The sequence below is a fragment of the Suillus bovinus genome (assembly GCF_016758785.1).
Source record: "Suillus bovinus strain UH-Sbo-P2 chromosome Unknown EDB93scaffold_77, whole genome shotgun sequence".
Taxonomy (NCBI): Eukaryota; Fungi; Basidiomycota; class Agaricomycetes; order Boletales; family Suillaceae; genus Suillus; species Suillus bovinus.
In genome coordinates, this window is record NW_024542133.1 from 83,433 (window position 1) to 107,417 (window position 23,985).

Below are 23,985 nucleotides of genomic sequence, written 5' to 3' on the forward strand. Positions count from 1 at the left end.
CAATACACTGAGATACTGGATAAGTTTTGTGATTCCAAAAACAGTCACATTATAAAGTACGAGATTTTACATTCATTTTGATGTGTACTAATGTTCCCTCCAAAGCCTCAAAAAGAGGTATCATGAATGTTATGATAAATTACACTCCATGGGCACTGGTGTCATGCCAGATGATGATGCTGAAAATCTGCATGGTATGTTTTCATTATTTTATTTGATGAGATTAAACTAATAAAAAGTACAGCTCAAGTACTACAAATGTTTCCCTAGTATGACAAATTTGCCTCCATTGTGGGTACCAATCCAGCATTGTCCCTCAAAACCATCTTGGCGCACCCTGGTGTAGAGCCTTGCGTCTCCACAGGCACTTCCCTCGAATTCTTCCACATTCCCTACACACTCCAGCTCTAATCCCAAGGATACGTCTTGCACAGTAGCACTTCATATATTTTACTTCGCAGATTCTGCACACAGCCACTTGCACTTTGCGCGCACCACACATCTGTGTCAGCATCATCCGCAAACCTATCCACCCATCCTCCCCATGTCCTTAGATGTCCATTTGTGTGTTTTCTCACTATATTCCCATTTTAACTAATTGTTTCCATCACTAATTCTCAGCCTAGCGCTACACATGCAGCTGAGACCCTATTACCTATCTCGCGTACTATATTTAGCTTACTCGGCTCACTACATCAGACCTGTGCACCTAGCACCGCTTATCTACTTTACTTATACTATCCCTTTACTCTATTTCCTGGGTCAATTTTCCACCCACTTTCTCTGTGTCTCTAGATACTAAGAATTTTACTCATTGTTTGGAAGTGACTATCTAAAGTCACGCGCTTCAGTTCTCAGACTCCGCTTTAGCATCAGCCAACCTTAGTTTGGGTGTTAACATTCATCTTGTCTTGTCCTTCTCTCGCTTCTCTCGCTAGCTTGTCTCTCGCCTTCGCTTGCATGCTACCTTTGCATTGTGCACCTCGACCTTCGCCTTTCGCACTCGCGCATCTGCCTTCCGCACATCGCATTGTTTCCGCTTTGCACTTTGCACATTACTAAGACTTAGTACTCCATTGGTTGTTTGGTGTCCCTCTTTTTACAAAGAGAGGTTTCCTTTACTCAGTTAGCTGCCCTTGGGACAATGATTTCTTTCGCACCCAGGTCTATCTGTGTTTGCTTAGCTTAGCACTAACTTTCTCCACAGTTTAGATTCCTCATCTTCACCAGTACAGATCCCACAGCAAATTTTTTTCACAACCGCACAAGCAGTTGGACCTCAGCTCTGATTCTGGGAGCACCCAGCTGGTGCCCCCAGCTCTCACATAGCACCCTCTAGTGCTCACATGGTGCCTTCTGGTGGACCTGGCTCTACCCTATGCTCAGGAGAGGAAGGGAAACAACTCTGCCACTCATTGGCCCTTGCCTCTCAGTAGGGACCAATAAGCCGGTTCTCTGCATCAGCTTCCCATTGATTGGATCTTCCCATTGGCAGGTCCATCAATGGATGGATCTCTGATTGTATCTGAGATCTGATGTGAGTACTTAGATCAGAAGCAATGCATTGTTGATTGTTAAAGGTGTAACTACTTAATACCTTCAAAACCACTACATTCTCTATGTTTGGAAATATCTGCTGAGAAGTCTGCAGTATGCAATGTGTGACTTGATCAGAGAGGCTCACAAACCCTCTGATCCTGACAAAGTTTCCTCCAGTTCTGACTCACAGCAAGAACCTTACCCACTACCCTTCAAAGTTCTACCAGAGCCGCATTATTGATCCTCAGAATTCTCTACCACTCCTGTGCCAAACGTGACTGATTCATGGAAGCCTGATCTAGTCCTGATGGACTATAGGTTGAAGAAGTGTGGAGTTGATGAACAAGAGCTGGTTGGATGTTCTTACAGGCATTTGAGATAACCAGGTCTGAATTATGGGAAGGCCATGATATACTGGTGTAGAGACTCATTCCTGACTAGGCTTATAAACACTTTCTTTATCTTATGTTTGCTATTCTGTAGCTTACATAATCAAGTTACCTTTTCACCAGTTTCCAGCATGAGTCTGAGTCTTCGTAGTTTCCTCTCTCTCTGAGCCTTGAGCCTAGTACAGAAACTCTTTAGGATTGAACAGTGTCTCTTAGACATAGCAGCTAGGAAGTCAGATTCAATATTGTTTCAACTCACCATCTGAATTGTTGAACCTTCACTAATGTTCCTGGAGACTGCCACCAAAGGTTATCTGATTTTTTGAGCACAACCATGGTGCCATTTTGTCCTCCTCTTTAGTATAGCAAATTTGAAGTTTTGCAGCCATTATCTGGACCACTTGGGAATAATTATTTTTGCACCAATCAAATTGGCTCAGAGGCTGTATGGTTTGTTGATGTTATAAACATAGCAACTTCTCCAATCACTCTTTCCTTGGACTGGATCCTACTATTTATGTTTGTACTAGTCTTTGTTGCACCACCCCTCACAATGACTTACCAGACATGCTAGTCAAATCAAAAGGCTGGATCAAGGATAACAATAGTGATAACTGAAGGTGAAAGATGGTAGGTGCAAACCAGAACATTGCCTAGAAGGCCTGTGGTGACAGGATAATACCAGGCGCAATCAAAATTGAGCCTGTATCATAACTCATGGACATTGAATATCTAAGTTGTAGGCACTAGCAAGTTTAAGTGCTCAGTAGAGTCCATAAACAATACTATTGACAAAGTACCTAGCAAGTTCGAGTGCTAAGGTACATCAGTATATGTGAGTACAAGATATGAGAATACTACACACCTCAGTAGAGTCCATAAACAATACTGAGGTGTGAACAAGAGGTGTGACAATGTATATATCTGCGGAGAGACTTAGGTAATGTGATGCTGGAGGATCGATGAGCGGATGTATCATATGGTGCAGAAGTCAGGAAGTACCGGACACAGTGGTGCTGATAGTGATCAAGATTATGGGATAAGGTAAAGAAAGGAAACAAAGTGTAAGAGTTTATCAAAAGTCAACATAAGTGCTATTGTATGGCCAGGCCTTCCAACACTGACTCCAAAAAGTGAACACTAGATGACTGAAGGTGAAAGATGGTAGGTGCAAACCAGAACATTGCCTAGAAGGCCTGTGATGACAGGAGAATACCAAGGGCAATCAAAATTGAGCCTGTATCATAACTCATGGACATTGAACATCTAAGTGGTATCACATGGTAAAGAATTATCATGGTTGACCAACATTGATCCTTATTTACCATGTTTGGTTATGTTGATCACATCTAACTAGGAAAACCTAAGCCTTGCTGATTTCCTGATGACAGGCACAATAGGAATGTTTGAAGTGAGGTATGAGAACTATTGAGCTCACTGTTGTTAACAGTGAGGAGAGGTGAGAGAGAAGCGCAGGAATGTTGATTAGCTGTTACAAGAACATCTAGACGCTTGGGCCCCTACCATTTTTCTCCTCATCCTCCTCGTCTCAGCCCTTGCATCACACCCTTACCCCGACCTTGCTCTTGTTATCCTTGTTATCCTCGCATTCCCCTTCGCTCTCTACCTGTCGCTCCAGCAGAGCCAGTACATCTGGCCAGACCCTTTCTCTGATGAAGCATACCCTTGCTCTGTTCCGCCTCCTGACTGAACCTGTGGACAGTTCCTTTGCCCTTACCATCCGGATGGTAACCTATGATACGATGCACGCTGCATCCCCTTTGCCTCATTTCTTTTCTTGATCTATGACTCAGTGCGCAGTCACACATGTGTACTTATATTTAGCTCCACAGTTGCACGATCGTGCCCCTGCTTGTTTCACTTCCCATTCTGTTTCTTTGACTCATTTCTACTTGCACATTCTAGTTCGCCTATGACTCACCTCGAACATGCCTTCCTTTTCTAGTATCACCCTTTGACCAGTTCCCTTTCTGGTAGTACGAGTTATCATCCACTAATATGCATCCTCTCCTCTATATAAACTCGCTACCATGTATCTTACTCCTTAACTTGAATCTACTTGGTTCTTGACCTCCTACTCCTAATAAGAGTGATCCTTTCTGCCTAGCCAGCAGTCTATATTCTATCTTCTTATCTGCTCATCGTGGATAAGTCCTTAGTCTCGATCTTTACTCATCAACTTCGTCAACGAGCAAAGCCCCTGTTAAATAGTCGGACTTCTGTCCTTCTAATTAACGCAGATCTTACAATTAACCTTCGGGTGTCGTAAGCCTTGGCAGATACACTTATCATCAAGCCCCGCTTGACATAAGCTACCCGATTTGGACATAGGCGTTAAATCTTACTTGCTGAAGCCTCGCCAAGTAAGACCCCTAACCTTGGGCTAGCCCAAGGACATCCTCGACCGTTGACGACACACACTCTGTTTGAGCATCGCCAACAGATACTATCCAAGTCATAACACTCTGTGACTAGCTAGTATTGTCCTACATAGAATCCAACTCTCAATGGACATGAATTGGACAAAAAAACACAAGTAAACAATTAGATAGAATTTTACAAATCTTCGAAATTACACGAATTCAGCCCAGGAGAGTTTTCCTGATGTACCGATTTACTGGTGCATGGGTTGGGGTTTAAAATGATTATGGTTTATTATCGATGGACCTAGTGTCACGCAGGAACAGTACTAGTATCAATCGTGACATTTTGCGAACGTAAAGATATGTTAAAGTAGAAGCACATACAGATACCTGGCATGAAATGTAAATTAATAATGGTGTTCGGGGTTGATCACGATTGCATAGAACCCTTGCCAGACTCCGCGTTGAATGACGACTGCTGGTCTTCATATGGTATTCTGGAGGCTGAAGTACTATCACTGTGCGCATATTTGGATACATGGACCCGCAAGGGGTGCCTAGGGGACTGCTGCGAATTGCCTTGTTCCATTGCGATGGTCGTCTCTATAGTCGAGAGAAGACTGCGATTTTTTCTATTGATGGCCAAGCGAATGAGGACCATGTAGAAAGCAATCGATATGATCGGCATGATCTATTTGTTTGAAATTCAGTCAGCTCTTCATTTCGAACAAGAGGTATGTAGGGCAAAATTACCATGTCCACCGCAGGTTCCTCTCCATTATTCGCGCACAAATACAAGACTAATGCGATGAAGAGAACGACAGTATACAAAACAGCGGCATCCACGAGCATGCGCAGTATTGGGATCAAAGTGTTCCTCGTAGTGCGAACTGTAGATATGTTGCGTTCAACCGTCCAGATGCGGTATACCAACAACCCTAGACATGTTCAGGACCTTTATACCATGCTCACGGTAATGTGCTTACCCGAACTCAACAGATTCGTTGACATAGTCGAGGCAAAAAATGCCGTAACCCAGTGTGTAGGCTGGCCAACCACGTTGGCAAAGAAGTCTCCGGTGATATTTGTGACTGCCGAATAGCTGTAGATTACAAAAACACCAGTCACTTTGATGCATGATTAGAGAACACGACTTTGTGAGTACGACTGTGAACTAACCTGCAACGCTGCACCACAACATGCATGGTAGGATAACGACTAGGATCGATTGCCACACAACATAGCAGCGGTAAATCTACAAGACAATCTCTATACGTCAAGAAGGGTTAAAGGTACCAAATAAAAGTATGAACCCACCACTACTCCATCAGCCAGCAGAGTTTGCAAGATGTATAACGCATGCAGTATCGAAAGTGTTGGCTGGGAAGGGTCTGCGAAGAATGCCACCGGCCCGCCTGGGTACGTGTCGCGATACTTCACCAGTCCATCTTCGACACGAATGATGTTCACGACGATGTGCTTATAAAACGTTAGCAGATGACAACAAATGTAAGAATCGTGCACCAACTGCGGTACTTATTATTAACAACAGGATGGCTACTATGGCAATTGGGCGATTGACATCCTGCATGCGCTGTTTCCAGGTCAAAGTCCACATGGTGCCCACAAACAGGAGGACCGAGAAGCCTGGAGAGGTGATCCTTGCTTGGTGAACATAGGACAAACAAGCCCACTGAGATACTCACCGTATACAATGCCTTCCAGCGCCACTGCCATTAAACAAGCGGCATCCAATGCGATTCCTGTTGAAGCCATAGCGAAATGTCTACAGCCGTCTACAACCTAACAGATGTACGAAAGTGTGGACTTCGCCTGGTATTTTGTGCGTTATTTAAGTCTCTTCTCCCTGATAGTGAGGCTCATTGATGGCCAATCTCTCGGTGATACCGTGACATGATGGCATCACAGATAGGGCGATGAAGGTAGGAACAACTGACATTTTTCTACCAAGAGTGTTCGAGGGCCGGGGCGATGCACTAAGTGAGCATGTGGATCAGTAATACTTCAGTGACTTTTATGTAATTAATATACTTTACTGCGACATCCCGGAGCACACTGCATCATGCAGTCCTCCAGGTGTGCTTCAGGCCAAAAGGTCGATTGTTCGGGAGATGTCGAAGAAAATTATGATATTGTAGACGAGTGGTGACCTGTTTTAAACCCATTTCTCATCTTTCAACTAGAGATTCAGAACTAACTGAGTCTCAGCTAGAATAGTCGTGTAGATCAACAGCAAGAACGAGTTTAGACTAGCCGATAATAGTTAGAATGGGCTGTGCAAACAATTGAGTAAGCCCATCCGCAACCAACTCTCGATTCTGACTTGCCTTTTCCAACCCACTTGGTGATTGTCTAGTCCTTCGGACCCCGAGCTGCGATGTGTTTCATCTACCAAGCCACATAATTCTAGTAACATTGCCAAAATCCGGTGCGTGAGAGGGCAAGGGTTTTAATTCAATACACCGGTCGTCAAAGGGGATCATGATAATCATATCGATTAGTATCATGATTAACGGTATGCTGCGAAGTTCAGTTCCATTGATCGAAGACAGTACTTACTTATATAACCTTTGATGCAACTTGTTCTGTATTTCAGCTTCAGTCTCTGAAACAAGCATACCACTGACTCGGATGGCTAATATCTTTACTCGTTACGATTTAGAGCAGTTCAAATGGAAGCCCTTCAACGGTGAAGGCGTCCAAAACGGATGTGCTCGCCCTCTTGGAGGCGCTGAGCATGTCCAAGATATCTTCAACCGCTATCTCAAGGGTGACCAAACGCTGTTCTTCGGACTCACTATCGACTTGCGCGACCCTGTGAGCATCACCAAGCTCAGTTCCTCCGCTCAACAATGCTGGTCCTGGTTACGCTTCCAAGTTCCTACCATCGCGTCATCCATACTGAATGAATCCGATCACAATCTGCCCCTGTTGGTCTATACAACCGCTAGTCCGCAAGAGATCAGTCGGTGGGAGCAGCGCACTCTCATTATCCACCCACCCTCGGACATTGACCTCGACCAATTACGGGTCAACGAGGGTCAGAAGAGGGTTCCTTCATCGGACGGAGACCATACGTGGATGCACCTTGTCCCTGGCGAAACCACCAACGGGGCGGTCTCCAAATTGGGTCTGCTGATCCACACCCATCACTCGCCCTTCGATGGTGCAGGGTTAAAGATCGTCGTGAATCGCTACCTCACGCAATTGGCAAAGGTGCTCTCCAATTCCTACAGCGCGCCCGAGTCTATCGAATGGGGAAATGAGCTGGAAAACCTCCTTCCGGCACCCTTCAACATTCTAAACTCCAAAGAACCCCTTCCTGTTTCGCCACACTCACCAGAGGAACCTTGCCTTGACAGTGATTACTACAAGTCCTTTGGAAGAGTTCTCTCCGCCTTCGGCGCGTCAATGAAGGTGCTATTCATTTTCGCTTTCTACTTTCTTCGTGACTAATACTGAACATCAAGGACACATATGGATTTAGAGCTCGCCCCAAAGATACAGAGTGGCCGAAGACGCGTCGCGCCGAGGTCCTCTTCACGAGGGAAGAATCAGAAAGAATTCTGGCTGCCTCGAAGATATCTGGGTTCACACTTACACACCTTGGTATGTAGCCGCATCCCCTTTATTAGCATGTCGAATTGAGAATCCGCCAGCCCACGCTGCATTAGCAATGGTTGTCATAGCTGATAATCCACCCAATTCGGCATCTTCTTCTCACTACTTGAACAATGTATCCTTGGCTAATTTCCGAGGCCGCTTGGATCCGAAATATGCGCTCCATCCAGGCTATGTTCTTGGCGTTTTCATGACCAGGATTCCTGTGTCAGCGTTTTTGTCTCCTGACGGAAATGCACTGCCATTGGACGGTGACATGCTTCTACAGGTAGCAGACATAGCCAAGGAGCAGTATCGCGCCCACATGGAATTGCCTGCTGGGTTAAGTTGCATGCCACAGGTTGGCGAAGCATTCGCCATGGCCACCGTGCCAGCTGCATCTGCAAACCTGTACGTGCGGGGTACGAATATTATACGTCTGTTAACGTCATAGCAGGCTGCCACCCAACCAGTGTTATTCATTTTCCAGTGACGGCAAAGGAGAAATCTATTTGAATCACACTTTTGCGGATGACGCTGGAACACCCGTCCTTTCGGTGAACAAGTTCTTCACATCTCTGAATAGATTCGATCCTGGCCCGTGAGTTTCCATATCTTTGTTGTACAATGCAATTAAGTGGAACATTTAGATTCTTTCGTCTTTCGTCTTGGGGGGGCGTGATTGACCTTGGCGCTGATTACAACTCTAATGTCGTAAAGATGGAGAACGTGCTGGATTACTTGAATCAATGGAAGAGGTTCTTACTTCTGATCCTTGATAACTGAGTATTAATCATATCATGCCATCATGTCATGTTTATATCATCGGGAACTAGATAAACGATGCGAACTATTTTTGTACATCTCGGTGTGACGAGTGACGATCACGGGGGAACTTCTTGGCTAGGAGATGTCAACGGAGTTATGAACCTGAACAGTCAAAAACCAGTGTGTATTCAATGGCTGTACATACAAACATTAATACTGGTCTTTCAATCGTAACCTACAGTAATAGCGCCTTATCCTTCTTGACTATTGTAGGTAGTATTACATTCACGTACGGAACTGGCCTAGGATAGCCAGTTTATTGCTGCCTATACTTTCGCCAGTAGACTACGGTTGATTCTTAACTTGACAACCAGGGTAATGAGAGAGCCGAGAAGCAGAGATACTCCAGTGAAAACTATCATACCCGTATAACTTGCATTATCCCGAGTCAATATCGCACCAGCAATTGGTTCGCCAACAAGGGCGCTGATGAGTTATTAAGTTTGTCGGTGTAATCAGAATCGAATATTGGAACGCACGGGAAAGAAACCAAGCTGTAAGCCATTCCCATTCGGACTCCAATCTTATCCATTCTTGATATCTGGGCGATGCAACTTGTCTGCATTGCAAACCAACTTCCAGAAAAAAATCCGTAAAAAACGGAATATGTCGTAATGGTTGCCAAATCGTGTGCGTGGAGCCATAGTGCGAGAGTAAAAATCCCCATCAGAGCCGTGGACGGAATCAACGTGTTGAATCTTCCAATTCGATCTGCCATAATTGATGGTGCAATGCGGCCAAACACGCTGCCTGCGTTCATTATCGACAAGACCCCGAATGCGAGGGACTGAGAGATGTGGTATTCTTGGGCGTACTGTACAATATAGTACATCGGCACGAAAATACCTGTCGGATGTATGAAAGATAATAGACGTTAGACATCATGACAGCTTACCCAAGCAGGTGACAGCGCTTCCTAGCACGAAAATTGCATAATTAACATCCTTGAGAGATGACACATCGATCCATGGGCCTGGTTTACGTTTTGGAAGTCGACTGGACACAAGGGCGGTGGCTATAACGCCACATGCCAGACACACAAATGCGGATATGCGGACTGCCCAGCCAAAGCCTACTTTGTCGAAGAGTTGTTGCAACATGATGGGGAAAACAACTCCACCTGCAAATTTCTGTCAGCAGCGACAGTGATGAACCAAAAAAAGTAATCTTACCTACACTACTGCCAGCTACAGCAATACCAAGAGCAGTGGCTCGATACTTCATAAAATGTGTGGCGGTAGCACTCATTGATGGAAAGAATCTAAACAAGGAGACGTCGTTAGGTAAGGCTAGGCTCCGTGGGCGGACTCTGTTTAGGAAACTCACAAAAGTCCGAATCCAATACCAAAGACGATCCCTTGGGCCAGAATGAACTCGTAATACTTTGTAGCTAGGGATGTCATCATGAGAGAAAATGTTAGGATGATGGTTCCCGAAGCGAGTAGCCATGTTGGTCCGTATGCGTCGAAGAGCCTGCCAACAACACCCCCCTTCCAAGTATTCAATGAATCAAATTCAGGATTGAGTGGTAACTGAGTAACTCACTGAAACGAAGAAGACCCAAAGCTGAACCGAGCCGATCCACGAAATATCGGACGCGGTATACTCTACAAGCTGGTTTTGTGAATACCAGAGTTGAAAGCTTCCAAATGCCATGGATTGACCGAAGGCGGCGAACAAAGCAAAAAATGCGCCAAATATAGTCATATACCCTCGGAGACCCCCTTCTACGAAGGGTGGGGGAGGCGGGGGAGGCTTTTCTGTGTCAACGGGTTCCAATGCATGAGGGACATCGTGGTCACTAGTGCTGGGCATGATTCAGTGGACCTCGTTTGAAGTGCAAGTTAGGATCTGAGCACCGAGTGCACCTGTTTGAATTGTGACCCAGCGATCATAATGATAGGCCTATGAAAGTCAAAGTGCCAGTGTTTCAGGAATCATCAATGGCATCAATCAAGATGCCGCAGCTGGATCAGCTTCGCCGCGGCTCCATCCATTGCATAAATGAAGTACTGGCACCGGTTTACCGCCGTGAGCGCTGATCATCATCGACCAAGGCTCAGGGCAATCAGCCCTGACCTCAATTCGGTGCCCGACCAAGCGCCGTACTATCATTTCCGTTGTCTGGTCACGGCACAAGCTGATATTGCGCCACCGATGCTTAGCACCCACAAACTCAGGATATTATGTAATGCTCATCCTGACAGTAACTGCCGCGGCAATGGCACTGTAATGCTATCCCCGCGCGCTTCCACTGAAATGTATACTCACGCACACGTACCGCAATGCATCAAGATGTTTCAAATTCAAATGATTTTTTTTTAACTCTTGCTCTAGCCCAGCTCAGTTGCGTCCATACCTCAGTCTCATCTGGTACTAGCTTGCATAGTTCTAGTAGCGGCCGCTCATAAACAAAGTTTCGACACAATGTGTTTGACTCGGATCACAATTAAACTGGCAGTGTCAACGGTTGACTTGCTGTGTTCTATGATCTACATTGACGTCTGATTTATCCTGCGAACTTTCCTGACGCACATAGGTTCAAAAGGACGCTCTCTCCTTACTGAATTTCATTATTACTCGCCTTCCTACAAGAAGTATCATGGTTTTTTCACAAGAGCAACTCCCTGTCGCACTAGTGAGCTTCTAGCCGACCATTTTGGTGCTGCCTAACATTTTTTATTCTTCAATTGACAGGTCGGCATTTCTGCAGAGCTACCAAGCGGTCCTCATGGAACAAGGAACCTCGACTACTCATCGTTCTTTGACTTTCTCATGAATGAACACGAAGCCTACGAGAAAATTCCCGGCGATAGATTTAACATAGACGCGTGCGTCTGTCTCCTTTGGACATGCTACCATTCAATCATTGACTTTATCTCTAGTCTTAAGGGAACTAATATCGGTGAAGTGGCTGCCACACATGGCACATTTTTGAAAGATTTAGATTTATTCGATCACATTGAATTCGGAATCAGCAGCAAGGACGTCAGGATGATGACAATCGGAACACGAAAGCTCATTGAGTTGTCGTTCCTGGCCTTGTTGGACTCTGGAATCGATTATCGAGGAAAGAATATTGGCGCTTACATGGCAAGCGTTGCTCATGACGTTTGGATGATTTCCGGCGAGGTTGGTGACACCTGGTTTATCTCTCACTGGCTCACCCCTAGTGTCTCAGGATGAAACCGAAGCCCGTGGTTCATTGGCATATTCTCCTTCAATGATTGCCAATCGTGTGTCATACCACTTGGATCTACGTGGACCTTCTATCCCCACCGATACTGCTTGTAGCTCCAGTCTTTCGGCCTTCCATCTCGCTATTCAGGCCGTACGCAACGGAGAGTGCGACGCAGCACTTGTGGGTGGTTGTCAGTTGAATCATAGGCAAGTTTATTTTAGCAACATTTCTCAAAGTTGAAGATTGAAACGCCGTAATTTGCTAGGTTTATGGATTGGCTGGCGTACACTCAAGGTGGAATCCTTGCACCAGATGGTAAATGCAAACCTTTCGACGCCTCTGCTAATGGGTGAGGTGCATTGCTGATCTGTCCGACTCACTGATTAATAATCATTCCAAGATTTTCTCGGGGAGAGGGTGCCGTCGTAATGGTCTTAAAACCTCTTGAACAGGCTCTCCTTGATCATGATCACATCTATGCTACTGTGCGGGATCTCCTGATCATATCTAGATTATCGTTCTTATTCTTCACAGGTTCTAGGAACAGGCGTCAATTCGTCCGGTTCACTCGCTCCTGCAAACTCCCCTGTAGCCTATGCTCAAAGGGATGCAATGCTGAGAGCCTTCAAGCAAGCTGGCCGTCAGCCACACGAAGTCGATTTCGTGGAGCTTCATGCTACAGGCGAGTTCAACGATCTAGGTCTTTACTTTTGCTAAGAGTGTATGACCGTAGGCACTGCAATCGGCGATCCAACGGAAGCCAACTGGGTTGGAGAGAGCTTCTTGAAGGATGATAACAAGGAGCTCTATATAGGCAGTGTGAAAGGAAATATAGGGTATGTTATGTTGACAGAATTGCCATAGACAATTTGTTCTCATTTTCCTTCCATCTAGTCACCTTGAGATTACGGCATTTCTTGCGTCACTGTGTAAGGTTTGTTCCATGTTTCGGACAGGAACTATCCCTCCCAATGTCAATCTCTCCAACCCTAATCCGGCTATTCGTTGGGAGGACTTCCATCTCCGTGTCGCCTTATCGCCAACCTCGTTACCTTGTCAATCCACTACTGGACGCTCGCTGATCTCGTTAGCAAGTTCCGGAATTGGCGGTGCCAATGGCCACTGTGTCGTTGAAGGTCCTCCTACAGCTAATCCTGTAACGCCGTTCTGGCAGTTGAGTGCCATTCATACTCCTTGCCTTTTGGTTGCGGGTGGCCTGTCTCCGCGTTCAACAGCAGCCATAGGCGAATCTATACGAGCCATAGACGGTGAAAAATTACCCACTGTAGCAGCGACATTTGGACGTCGATCCAGGTCTATGCCTTGGCGTTCCTATGCGGTTGCTTCATCGAATTCGCCTCCTCGTTTTAATGAGCCTGTTCTCGCTCCACGCACTCCTCCTCCGCTCGTGTTTGTATTTTCCGGACAAGGCCCTCAACACTTCGAAAGTGAGACCTCTCAAACAATTCATAACTTGATGCTGATCCTTATCAGTGGGCAGAGAATTGTTCAGCTCCTGCGCTGTTTTCCAGAGTAGCATTCTTGAAATGGATAAAATACACAAGCTTTCAACTGGATTTTCACTTATCGCACAGACCGGTCTTTTCGCTCAACAAACTGATCCCACAGAAGTACTTGGCAGTGTCTGGCCTATCTCAGTGACTCTTCCTGCTCTAACCATGCTTCAAATCGCTATTTTCGACTCTCTTGTGAGTCTTGGGATGAAACCCACCGCGATAGTGGGCCACTCTGCAGGAGAGACTGCCTTATTATACGCATCTGGTGCAGGTTCCAAAGCCATGGCTGTGGAACTTGCAATCGCTCGTGGACGGGCCATGACAATCGTCGAAGGTTCTCAAGGTGCAATGGCGGCAGTTTCATGCTCCCCTGAACAGGCACAGAAAATTATATCTCAGATACATACTGAACAGGGCAAGGCTGATTTGGATGTTGGCTGCTACAATACTCCCGGCGCCGTCACTCTATCGGGATCATCTACCGATATCGACCTCGCAGTCGAACACGCAAAGGCTGCAGGATTTTTCGCGAAGCGGTTGAATACCGCTGTTCCTGTGCATTCCAGACTAATGGACGCGTGTCGCGAGGAATTTATGCGATTGGTGACAGACATATTCGATCGCTACCCTTCACAGCCGCCTCAAATTCCAACATATTCCACTGAAAGTGGTATGCTGAAACACGACCGATTCAGTGCGGAATATTATTGGTCTGGTACACGTGGTCCAGTGCAATTTACGGCAGCAATCCAACGTATGGTTCACGAAATAGGTTCTCCGACCTTTTTAGAGATAGGACCTCACCCAGCTCTCGCTAGTTATCTCGTAGCTCTCGGCGGCGAGAAAACGACTGTCGTCTGTCCCTTGCGCAGGCCCAAGGCCAATCAAGGAGACGTGACTACTTTCCTTGACGCTTTGGGCAAGCTTGCGGTTGCCGGGCACTGCTGTATCGACTTCAACGTTCTCAACGGATGCATTGCAGATACCCCCGAACTGCCCGTCTACCCCTTTTCCCACAAGAAGCTCCCCTTGTACCCAATTTCTCCTTCTATCAAGAGAATTTGTCAACCTCGTAACGGACCTTTAAACTATTCTCAGCTCCGTATCAACGCCCAGACACACCCTTATCTGGCTCAACATGTGATTCAAGGCGAACCCATCATGCCGGCTGCAGGTTTCCTTGAAATGGTAAGTGCTCACTTGCAAATTCCGAGGATGGTGCACCCGGCTCATATTTATTTTCCAGGCATTGGAATTTGGCGCAAGCCAATTATGGGATGTCAACTTCTCGTTCATGCTATCTTTATCTGGAGATCAACCTGTGCCAGTTGATATTTGTACTGAAGGACCTCATTGGTCAGTGCGTTCTGCTCTACTCAATCCATCACAATCGTCCATTGCACCTCCCCAGGTATGTGAAATTGTCTTGTTCTTCGCTCCGTGACTCACTGGCAGTTAGTATGATCGTTTGCATGCTGAGGGCTACCTATCTCTTGATTCTCCAACTCCAGCCTTACCAGCTCTGGACATTCAGGCAATAAAGGAACGCTGTACGCGAGTTAGCGTTGAAGGTCCGTATAAATCGCTGTCGGGATTTGTCACTCACCGTACTATTACAGGCTTTTATGACGCGCTCGAGCACTTCGCTCAATATGGACCAGATTACCGAAGAGTATTGGATTGCTACCGGGGTACTGACGGAGGGCGCGACGAAGCTCTAGTACAAATCCGTGGTGATGTCGGAGACCTTCCAGGGTATGATTGTTCCTTTTGTTTTGCCGAGATGTTTATATGACAGAAATGATAGGCTGGAGATGTTCAAGATCCACCCCGTCATTTTCGATTCTTCGATACATATTCTAGTCCATCCGATTTTTACCCATCTCGCCGACAAAACCTTGTATTATCTTCCTTCTCGTCTGCAAAAACTGACAATTCATGAAACACTTGTTACATCCCCATTCCCGCGGTCTCTCTATGCTCATGTTGTTTTTCGCCAGTGGACACCTCGTGAGTTTGCTTATCATCAACAATTTTATCAGTCACTTATTTCAAAACAGAATCTCTGACATATGATGTCGCCCTCCTGAATGAAGACGGAAACCATCTTTGCACCATGCAATCATTCGAAGTTGCGCTCCACGGAGAGTCCTCTCTATACCAACCGAGATGTCGCTTCGATTTGATGTATGAGCCCATCTCACTCGACCTGTCTTCGTGCCGTCACCCGACCCAGGAAGAATTACCTGTGGATGCCCAAACCAGAGACAGCTCAACGGCCCTAGTGGGCACAGATGCTATAACTTCTTCGTCATTGTCACCTCTCAACATCATCACTTACGAGCATGGAAAGGAGATAGATCTTCAACCGATATTATCTGCACAGGACGCCACTGCTCCGTGCTACATCTATTTTACGGCACCTGCTGGTCCGGATGGGGACGGGGCTATCGGATTCGTGCGATCCCTACGGAAGGAATATCTGTTGTGGACAATTTGGGTTGTAGTGTTCGAGTCGGTTTGGGACGATGAAAGCATAAGACGGGCAGTTGAAGCTATATCCAAGATGCCTCAAGTGGAGACCGAGCTTATGGTGGACGCATCCGGATTGGTACATGTCCCCAGAATAACACCTTGCGAGGGTCCGAAGAAGGTCTCTCCTTTCAACTTCCACGAACCATGGCAACTCGAGAAGTCCGCAGTTGTTCATATTTCGCCTCCACCTTCGGATTGCCATTCGGCTGTCGTGCATGTGCAAAGTGCTAGCCTATTGGACGATCAGATATGGTCTTTCGTTGGCTCCTTGGGTAGCTCGCACAAAAGTGTCATGGGGATATCTGCTTCTCCTGTTGGAAATACCATCGTATCATCATTGGATAGCATGGTGGATGCTCCCGTGGACCTGAATGCTAATAGATCGATGGGACCTCCTGTTCTCGCCTTCGCCATATCAGTCCTTGCTGTTGGTTCTGCATATTTTGAGAACCCGGGAAGATTCCGTGGAGAAATTCTTGTGACGCATGCAGATACTCAGACCAGCATGCTGATTGTTCAACTCTACCTTCTCCAAGGCTTTCACGTCGTTACTCTAACGCAAAATGCGACAGACTCCGAAATTAGCTGCCTTCCCAATGGTCACTTCAATATTATTGTCTCCGAATACAAAGACACGGCAACGCTTCAGCTCTTATCGCGCCTCTTGACGGCTAATGGGAGGATGTTTCCGTGGAAGCATCCTAAACAGGGCTTGCAATCGCTCCTCGCCTGCGATCCATGGTTGGTTGGCCATGCTATTCGTCTTGGATCAAATATAGTTGGCAACGAACTCAAGATTCCTATGTCCAACCTAGGCGAGATTATAACCGTCATGCCTGGTGAATCCGTCCATGTGAAGAAAGATCTCTTCAGTGACAAGAAGGCATATCTACTGGTGGGAGGTCTCGGCAGCCTTGGACTTCAGATTGCCCAGTGGATGTACAAGGTCAGCATATTTCTTTTCATCTTAATCGTACTAAGTCGACCAATTAGAATGGGGCTCGGGAAATCGTTCTAACATCGCGGTCCGGGCGTACTGGAATTGAGCGCAGGGGAGACACTGCATCTCTGCGTATCATTGCATATCTCGAGAGCCTGCCTGATTTAATTCTGCGTATCGAGGCGATCAATGCCCTCTGCGAACCTGACATGAAAGCGTTGGTGAAACGACTCCAGAATCCGCTCGGGGGATGCATGTTGCTCTCCGTGGTCTTGGCGGATGGTCTCTTTTCCGGGTTGTCCGCTGAGAACTTCGATGCGCCATTCGATCCGAAGATCAGAGCCTTAGATGTGCTATGCCACACAACTGACACGAACAAGCTGGATTTCTTGATTTCATTCTCCTCAGTGTCAGCACTATTCGGGAATGCAGGCCAAACTAACTATGCTGCGTGCGTCTTTTGAGTAGTGCGCATAAATTAACTGCTCACGTTCCTCAGAGCAAACACTATGTTGGACGGCAAATTGCGCACAATGTCAAACGCATTCTCTATCGTAACACCTGCAGTCACAGACTCATTCGTCGCTACATCGGGTCCGACGAAGTTCAAACACTTGACAGATTGGGGGATGTCATCTCAGAGTGAGTTCAAGTTGCCCTCTACCGCGAAACATGACATCATATTCCGTTAGGGATCTTCCAATTCATCGAGGAAGGCATTCAGAAACTTGCTGATGGTCCTTTCTGGTTTTACATTCCGGATTTCGACTGGGAAGCGGTCTGCGCGAACCTTGGAAACGCACCCATGTATAGTCACTTGTTACCCGAGCGGGCGATTATGGAAGACGGAGCGCCGACCTCAAAGGACAGTGTTTCGATAGGCGACATATTGTGCGCCACCCTAGACATTGCGCGCGAAGATTTGTCTCCCGACGTTCCTTTAACGGTGTACGGTCTGGATTCCTTATCTGCTGCAAGGCTATCCTTTGCCTTGAACCCCTTCTTTTCTATCAGCCAAACCCAGCTCCTTGCAAATGTAACCCTTCGGAGTCTAGAAGCGCGATTAGAAGACCAGCGGCTGTCCATACTTACTGAAGCAGAGCAGAGGAGCGCATCTGAGCTTCACCAGGTATCTGAGATGAAATCATTGGTTGCAAAGTACACGTCTGGATTCAAAAGCCCCAAGACACTGCTACCTTCCTCTCTCAGCTCACGGGACTGCGTTGTTCTCATAACCGGTACCACAGGCGTTGTGGGCGCACACCTTCTGGAATGCTTACTCAATGTACCACAAATCACTCGCATATTCCTTCTCAACCGTACCAAGCCCGGAAGTCCGACTATGTTGGAACGTCATCAAGAGATTTTCCAGGCACAGTCCCTCGACCCGACGGGACTGGAAACAGACAAGGTCGTGTATTTGGAAGGCACTCTAGATAAAACTTACTTTGGGCTTTCAACTGACACGTTCAATGAAGTGAGCACTGGCTTTTTTTTTTTAGAAAAATTAGCGATGTTAATCTTGTTTTAGATGAGTCGAAGCGTCACCCACATTGTTCACGTTGGTAAGAAATCCCCTACTTTATGTCACTTCCGTACTGACAAGCATATAGCATGGCCAATGGACTTCGCTATTCCCCTCGCTGCATTTGATCACGCTATTCACGGTCTGCGGAACTTGGTGGACTTCGCCATTTCCTCGCCCTGGGAAGTTCCGCCTCAATTACTTTTCACAAGCACAGTCGGTGTATTGAGTGGTGAAGTACCTTCCGTAAATTACGACGCGCTGTATTACTGACATTCTGGCAGGTGTCACATCATCGAGCGCCGTAGAGGAGGCTCTTATACATGACCCCAGTATATCTGTTGGCGCGGGATACATCGAAAGCAAATGGGTTGCAGAGCACGTCCTGGCAGCAGCTGCTGATGCTACGAGACTGAAGCCAACAATTATTCGCCTTGGACAGCTAACCGGAGGGCGTAAGGGGTTCTGGAAAGTAACAGAATGGATACCATCCATGATCAAATCAGGCCTCTCTCTCGGTGTCTTACCCAACCGTGCTAATGCGAGTTCATTTTTTCTCGTTGTCATATGATCATCACTGATGAGTTTGTAGACTGTAAATTGGCTTCCAATTGATGTGGCGGCAACATCGATGGTGGAGATGCTTGATTCACCCCCTGGCGTGTATCACTTGACACATCCAAGTCCTGTTTCATGGACTATTCCGATGCAGGAAGCTGCTCGCATCATGAACGTTCCATTGGTCCCCTATACCCAGTGGCTCGCTTCTTTGGAAAAACAGGCATCATCTAAAACAGGCGAATATTCGAAAAACAATCCTGCGCTGAGGTTGCTTGACTTTTTCAAGTATACCACTCGGAGACGGAATACGAACACCGACAACTTCTTAGAGCCAGAGCTCTCGTGCGCCAAAGCATTACAGGAGTCTCCGACACTACGTTCCTTGGCCTCAAACCCACTGGGAGCTAGGGACGTAGCTAAATGGATCGGATACTGGCGTAGCGTTGGCTTTATCCCTGTTTGATTCGCAATCGGCACCCTCGTGCAGACTTCAAATATAGATGCGCCTAATATAATCATTTATACTGCTTTCATTGTTTGTACTCGGTACTATACTACATACTTATTAGAAGAAAATTCGAGGGTGGTAGAAAATCTCTGTCGTTATCATAAGGTGTTTAAGTCGCTGAGACAATCATGGTAATCCCTTTCTGCATGAATGATTAGACTAAAAATTTCGCCGCTTCCGAATACTTGTGAGTATGGTGATGTTAGAAATATCGCCAATTTCACAGTTTTCGCAACGCTCCCGCCACTTTTCGAGACTTTGATTGACCAACATGCGCAGTGGTCCCGGTGTATCTAGATATTGACAGATACAGATGCAAAAATCCGATCTCGAGCACCAATTGAATATGGTGTAGTAGTATACTACGTAGCAGAACGCTGGTTAAGCGTACGTAGGAATTTATAGGTATATACGACTAAGTATAACGTATGATAGCAGCAACATTATCATAACAGGAGAGAATGCACAAGAAATTACAGTTTCCTTCCTTAGGGTCTCTGAGGCCTCCTGGGCGCAGCGACGGGTTGTGGAACTGGTGGGAGTCGGGGCGGCATGTGCATAGCGTGTCTGTCCCTCTCGGCTCCAGCTATCAAACGAAAATCTTCTCTCAGCGCCGCTTGACGTCTGATCTGAGCGTCCCTGAATTCTATCTGACGCATTAAGTCAACCTGGGCGAGCTGTGCCCGCACCATTCGCTCCTGCAGCTGTGCTCGAGCCTGGACACGCTGTGCGAGCGCCATTCGCTGGTGGACCTGCTGAGCCTCTAACATCCGTTGCTGAGCATGCTGAGCCTGGACATTTAACATATTTCCTGCGAAGTCTACGTGGGGTAAGCCATAAGCGGGTACTCCATAAGCATTCGGTGCTAGACCATATGCATTCGGTGCCGGATGTGCATGTGGTACTAGACCTAGTGCATTCGGTAAGGCTGGCAAGCCCCATGCAGCGTTGATGAGCGGAGGTGGATGCATATTGGGCACTGGCTGAGCCGGACCGGCAATTGGTAAATCTATCTTGATGTTGCTCTCATCAAGATCAGGGTGATCGCGTTTGAGCTCTTCCATTGTCTTCTTAACTGCTTCTTGAACCTGAATAGATAAGGCGCCGTTAACAAAATTGATCCATGATAAGCAGGCGAACCTGATACCTCATTTGCATGCCGCTGTTCTACCGGATCCCATAGCAGGCATTTGCTCTTATCGACTTGTCCGACTTGAGGAGGTGGCTAATGATTTGAGGTTGAGGTTCATGACGAAAAAATTACAGTGCCGTGACTTACCTTTCCGAAATGTTCGTATCCATCAATGACCTTCCGACATATATAGCATGATACAGTTCGACAATTCGGACAAGTCATTTTGTTACACTAAGGTGTACGGTGAGCATGTACTCTTATCACGAGGAGAAAAAACTTACACCGTGTTCTTTTATAAATGCTGTGTGCAACTATGATTAGAGCTACTGATTGAAATGGTTTGTAAGAACGAACCTTTCTGGCACTTCGGACAGTTTCGCATTAGTGCACGAGCTATATAAAAAAACAATGTCAAAATAAGCCGTTAATGATCATCATGCAAACATACTCATCGCTTCCTCAACGATGTGCTGCACGTTAAGGTGTTTGTCCGATTCTACTTCTGGAGAGCATTGTGAGCGCAACAGTCAATGGATACAGAATCGAAGTTACCCTTGCAACTTTTCGGTAAATGGTCCTAAATGAACGATAAAATTGGACCCTCTTCTGCAGAAAAGTTTGGATACGTACAGGCTTCTTACATTCTCGACAGCTCACCGCACCGCAGTCCACGTTCTCACACCGAAAGAGCTTCTCCATCTCGTTCTCGATCACGCACTTATAATCGCAGAAAGGACATTCCTCCAAGTTCTCAAGGCCAGCGGCTTCAATGTCCTTGTGCTGCCTTACGCGATGGTACAGCTCAAGTAGCTTTGGTGTAAGGAAACGTTCCAACTCGGACTGCGGAAAGAGAAGTTTGCATCCGGACTGATCCATGCAAACGATATTGGGATTGTGCTCGCCCAAAAGGTTGGATGCGTAAGAAGACATGCAACTTTTGCAGAATAGATGCGCTTCTGGACACTGGATCATCTTGTCCTACCCACGACGTCAGATAATGTATATGGGGAGAACAAGGAAAGCAACAGACAAATGGGTAGGAAGAGAAGCAACAACCACATTCAATACCGTCTTCGCATTCTTCACATGCATCACTGTCATTTGTTAGATCAGGAGGTGGCTGTACAGGTGCATTTTGTCGCTGCAGAAGCCATTGTCGCTCTGCATCGAATTCGGGATCATGTTTTTCTTTCCCCTTTCCGCTAACTCTTGATGGAATGGATTTTGGAACGTAAGGTGGAGGATCCCGGTTCTCAGCCAGAAACAAATGAGTTGGAGCATAAAGTCGACGTTTGAGTAGCTGCGTTCGGAGATACGGTTTCGGCGCGTATGGAAAGTCAACCATAAGCTGATCCTATTAAGAGATCAGGACAATTAATCATAAAAAGAGAAAAGATACATACCAAAGCCAGTTCAAAATAATACATACCCCCCTTGAATTCTCTGTCTGTCGCGCCATAATCAATCTTAGGAACAGGTTGCCCACGAGCAGCACCTTCCTCATCGTCTTCAAGCCTTTTCCGCTTTCCCTTCCTATCAACTTTAGGGTAATTTGGGTCCTCAAGGATAGAATGGAGGACAAGCTCTAGGACGTTCTGTCCGGAATTAGCTGAGTTATGGATGAATTGCTCCGCAAGCCCGAGAGCATGTGCGGGTTCTACATCTGGGACAATTTCAAGGACGCGAGCAACATACGTGTCGGCTGAAGCCTGGGCCTCCACTAGTGGTTCAGAAGGTTGAGGAAGTGGCGCGAGTGGAAGCACTGGCACTGGAGGGATATCTAGCTGTTGCATCGGCATCTGTTGTAACTCTGTCTCTGGGTCCTCATCATCTAAATAAAACAGCGGAGCGGAAGCGACTCTGTCTTGAGGTTTCTGAGATGATCCGGCAGCCGGTACAGCTGCACCCGTAAGCAAGTCATCAAGAGGCGCTTCGATAACTGGCAACTTCGAAGGACCTGGTACTGTATGTGTGTCCACCGATAGCCTCTTTTTCGGGGACATCAGTTTATTTTCGAGTTCACTGTCAGAGTCCGATATTTCGATGATTTCTTCCGTCAATAGTAGATTCGGTGCTGGTGGCGGCAGCATCCTTCTCTTTTGCGACCGATGGTGGTGACTTTGATTACGAGTTACTCTGGATACGGTAGGAAGTAGTTCAGGGGAAGAAGGGATGTCGATGACCTCCATTGCGGTTGGATTTAAAGGAGCGAGAGACCACAACTGGCTTGAAGTCGGTCGGGTTTTGCATTTATGTCTGAGCGTAAAAATATCCACAAAATCACATAATGTCCTAAAAGGTAACTCAATTGCTAACTGACTCGGCTGGTACTGGTCCACTGTTTATCTTCACGGCCACACATCACTGATACCGAAAAATTGTGGCAGGGACGCTCAATGGCAATCATCAAACAAAGCAGCATCAGTGTGGCTTAACGGTCCCGGTCATCCCCGGTAACGTCTCCCAGGCGATCATTGCTCGTACTCTGATGTGGAAACCACTCGTTCGCACCACGAAAGCTCCCGTAACAAGAACTTCATAACAACCCACTCCTGGAGCCTGTTGTGGACGTCTGCGAAACGTGAGGTCTCTGCCAGACAACCCTTCATCGTCCAAATTACGGAGGACAAAACCTCACCAACAATCATACAAGTACTTGCGCCGCCGCCTCACTAGCCAAACATACTCTAAAGACTAGTTGCTTGACAACCTGGCTTAATACTTTCCGCACAACAAGCCAGTCTACAGTAGGGCTACTTATCTCCTGCTCCCGCTAGATTTTCTCTCCGTCAACTGACCTTATTGTATGTCAGAAGTTTGGAATTTTACCCGAAGCGAGGTACAAGTCCAGGGTTAGAATAAGGACTTTGTGTGGCGGCTGTGCGGCACATGGCTTCTCTTCTTTGCCTACCACACGCGCCCCTGTCTGCCGCCTGCCGCCTTTCGGACCTTTTCTACCACAAACTCGGGTGCGCTCTGATAGTGCAGATCCTTGGTGCATCCGCATGCAATGAAGGCAAGTTCAGCGTGCAAACTGGTCATGAGTAGAGAGCAAGTGGCGAGCAAGAGTGCCGTTCCTGCTAACACCTGCTGCTGTGCGCATATGGATCCCTGCATTTTCCTGGACGCAGACAGACGCTCGCACCGACGCGGATCCCTGCATTGATGCGGATCCCTGTATTGATACAGATCCCTGCACTCATGCTCACGTAGATGACTGTACTGACACAGATGGGCCCGCAGTCATACTCAAGCGGATGCCTGTGCTGACACAGATGCCACAGCTATGCTCATGCGAACGACTTCTTACTACCTTTCCTCA

The 23,985-nt window shown here is 46.8% G+C and overlaps 5 protein-coding genes across 5 annotated transcripts; 2 read left to right on the forward strand and 3 right to left on the reverse strand.

Moving 5' to 3' along the window:
- Nucleotides 1–4,742: 4,742 nt before the first annotated feature.
- Nucleotides 4,743–6,088, reverse strand: EDB93DRAFT_1092967 (uncharacterized protein; the record flags this gene model as incomplete). The annotated part of the gene is made up of 7 exons (XM_041446476.1): nt 4,743–5,003; nt 5,066–5,250; nt 5,299–5,439; nt 5,492–5,567; nt 5,630–5,791; nt 5,841–5,959; nt 6,019–6,088. The coding sequence occupies 7 exons, from the start codon at nt 6,086–6,088 to the stop codon at nt 4,743–4,745; spliced, it is 1,014 nt and encodes a 337-aa protein (XP_041303350.1).
- An 876-nt stretch (nt 6,089–6,964) lies between these two features.
- Nucleotides 6,965–8,719, forward strand: EDB93DRAFT_1254655 (uncharacterized protein; the record flags this gene model as incomplete). Its single annotated transcript, XM_041453657.1, has 5 exons — nt 6,965–7,750; nt 7,804–7,942; nt 7,993–8,344; nt 8,391–8,534; nt 8,584–8,719. The coding sequence occupies 5 exons, from the start codon at nt 6,965–6,967 to the stop codon at nt 8,717–8,719; spliced, it is 1,557 nt and encodes a 518-aa protein (XP_041303351.1).
- Nucleotides 8,720–8,864: 145 nt separating this feature from the next.
- EDB93DRAFT_1173247 (major facilitator superfamily domain-containing protein) lies at nt 8,865–10,925 on the reverse strand. Its single transcript, XM_041450409.1, has 6 exons — nt 10,307–10,925; nt 10,088–10,251; nt 9,934–10,022; nt 9,657–9,881; nt 9,241–9,607; nt 8,865–9,187 (listed from the first exon to the last, which is right to left on the reverse strand). Exons 1-6 carry the CDS (start codon nt 10,574–10,576, stop codon nt 9,028–9,030), a joined length of 1,275 nt encoding a protein of 424 aa, XP_041303352.1. The 5' UTR covers nt 10,577–10,925; the 3' UTR covers nt 8,865–9,027.
- Nucleotides 10,926–11,120: 195 nt separating this feature from the next.
- EDB93DRAFT_1322891 (uncharacterized protein) lies at nt 11,121–19,648 on the forward strand. Its single transcript, XM_041454969.1, has 22 exons — nt 11,121–11,399; nt 11,459–11,592; nt 11,647–11,893; nt 11,943–12,148; nt 12,208–12,291; nt 12,343–12,427; nt 12,477–12,624; nt 12,676–12,778; nt 12,837–13,390; nt 13,437–14,647; nt 14,706–14,870; nt 14,919–15,030; nt 15,079–15,214; nt 15,267–15,469; nt 15,520–16,940; nt 16,988–17,385; nt 17,434–17,576; nt 17,627–18,411; nt 18,466–18,499; nt 18,548–18,691; nt 18,744–19,018; nt 19,052–19,648. Exons 1-22 carry the CDS (start codon nt 11,364–11,366, stop codon nt 19,481–19,483), a joined length of 7,056 nt encoding a protein of 2,351 aa, XP_041303353.1. The 5' UTR covers nt 11,121–11,363; the 3' UTR covers nt 19,484–19,648.
- Nucleotide 19,649: 1 nt separating this feature from the next.
- On the reverse strand, nt 19,650–22,925 carry EDB93DRAFT_1173254 (uncharacterized protein). The gene is made up of 10 exons (XM_041450410.1): nt 22,067–22,925; nt 21,694–22,017; nt 21,294–21,641; nt 21,216–21,240; nt 21,112–21,165; nt 21,018–21,056; nt 20,945–20,964; nt 20,808–20,894; nt 20,676–20,753; nt 19,650–20,616 (listed from the first exon to the last, which is right to left on the reverse strand). The coding sequence occupies exons 1-10, from the start codon at nt 22,850–22,852 to the stop codon at nt 20,017–20,019; spliced, it is 2,361 nt and encodes a 786-aa protein (XP_041303354.1). The 5' UTR covers nt 22,853–22,925; the 3' UTR covers nt 19,650–20,016.
- Between the last annotated feature and the right edge of the window lie 1,060 nt (nt 22,926–23,985).

Bases quoted from the DNA above. Each gene is read 5' to 3' on its own strand.
- EDB93DRAFT_1173254 (XM_041450410.1), bottom strand. From the start codon at position 22,852: ATGGAGGTCATCGACATCCCTTCTTCCCCTGAACTACTTCCTACCGTA. The intron at 22,018-22,066 runs GTATGTATCTTT...ATCTCTTAATAG, and splicing joins ATTATTTTGAACTGGCTTTG to GATCAGCTTATGGTTGACTT. The intron at 21,166-21,215 runs GTAACTTCGATT...AATGCTCTCCAG, and splicing joins TTTACCGAAAAGTTGCAAGG to AAGTAGAATCGGACAAACAC.
- EDB93DRAFT_1322891 (XM_041454969.1), top strand. From the start codon at position 11,364: ATGGTTTTTTCACAAGAGCAACTCCCTGTCGCACTA. The intron at 12,779-12,836 runs GTATGTTATGTT...CCTTCCATCTAG, and splicing joins AGTGTGAAAGGAAATATAGG to TCACCTTGAGATTACGGCAT. The intron at 17,386-17,433 runs GTGCGTCTTTTG...CACGTTCCTCAG, and splicing joins GGCCAAACTAACTATGCTGC to AGCAAACACTATGTTGGACG.
- EDB93DRAFT_1173247 (XM_041450409.1), bottom strand. From the start codon at position 10,576: ATGCCCAGCACTAGTGACCACGATGTCCCTCATGCATTGGAACCCGTT. The intron at 10,252-10,306 runs GTGAGTTACTCA...AATACTTGGAAG, and splicing joins TTTGGGTCTTCTTCGTTTCA to GGGGGTGTTGTTGGCAGGCT. The intron at 10,023-10,087 runs GTGAGTTTCCTA...CTCCTTGTTTAG, and splicing joins GGTATTGGATTCGGACTTTT to ATTCTTTCCATCAATGAGTG.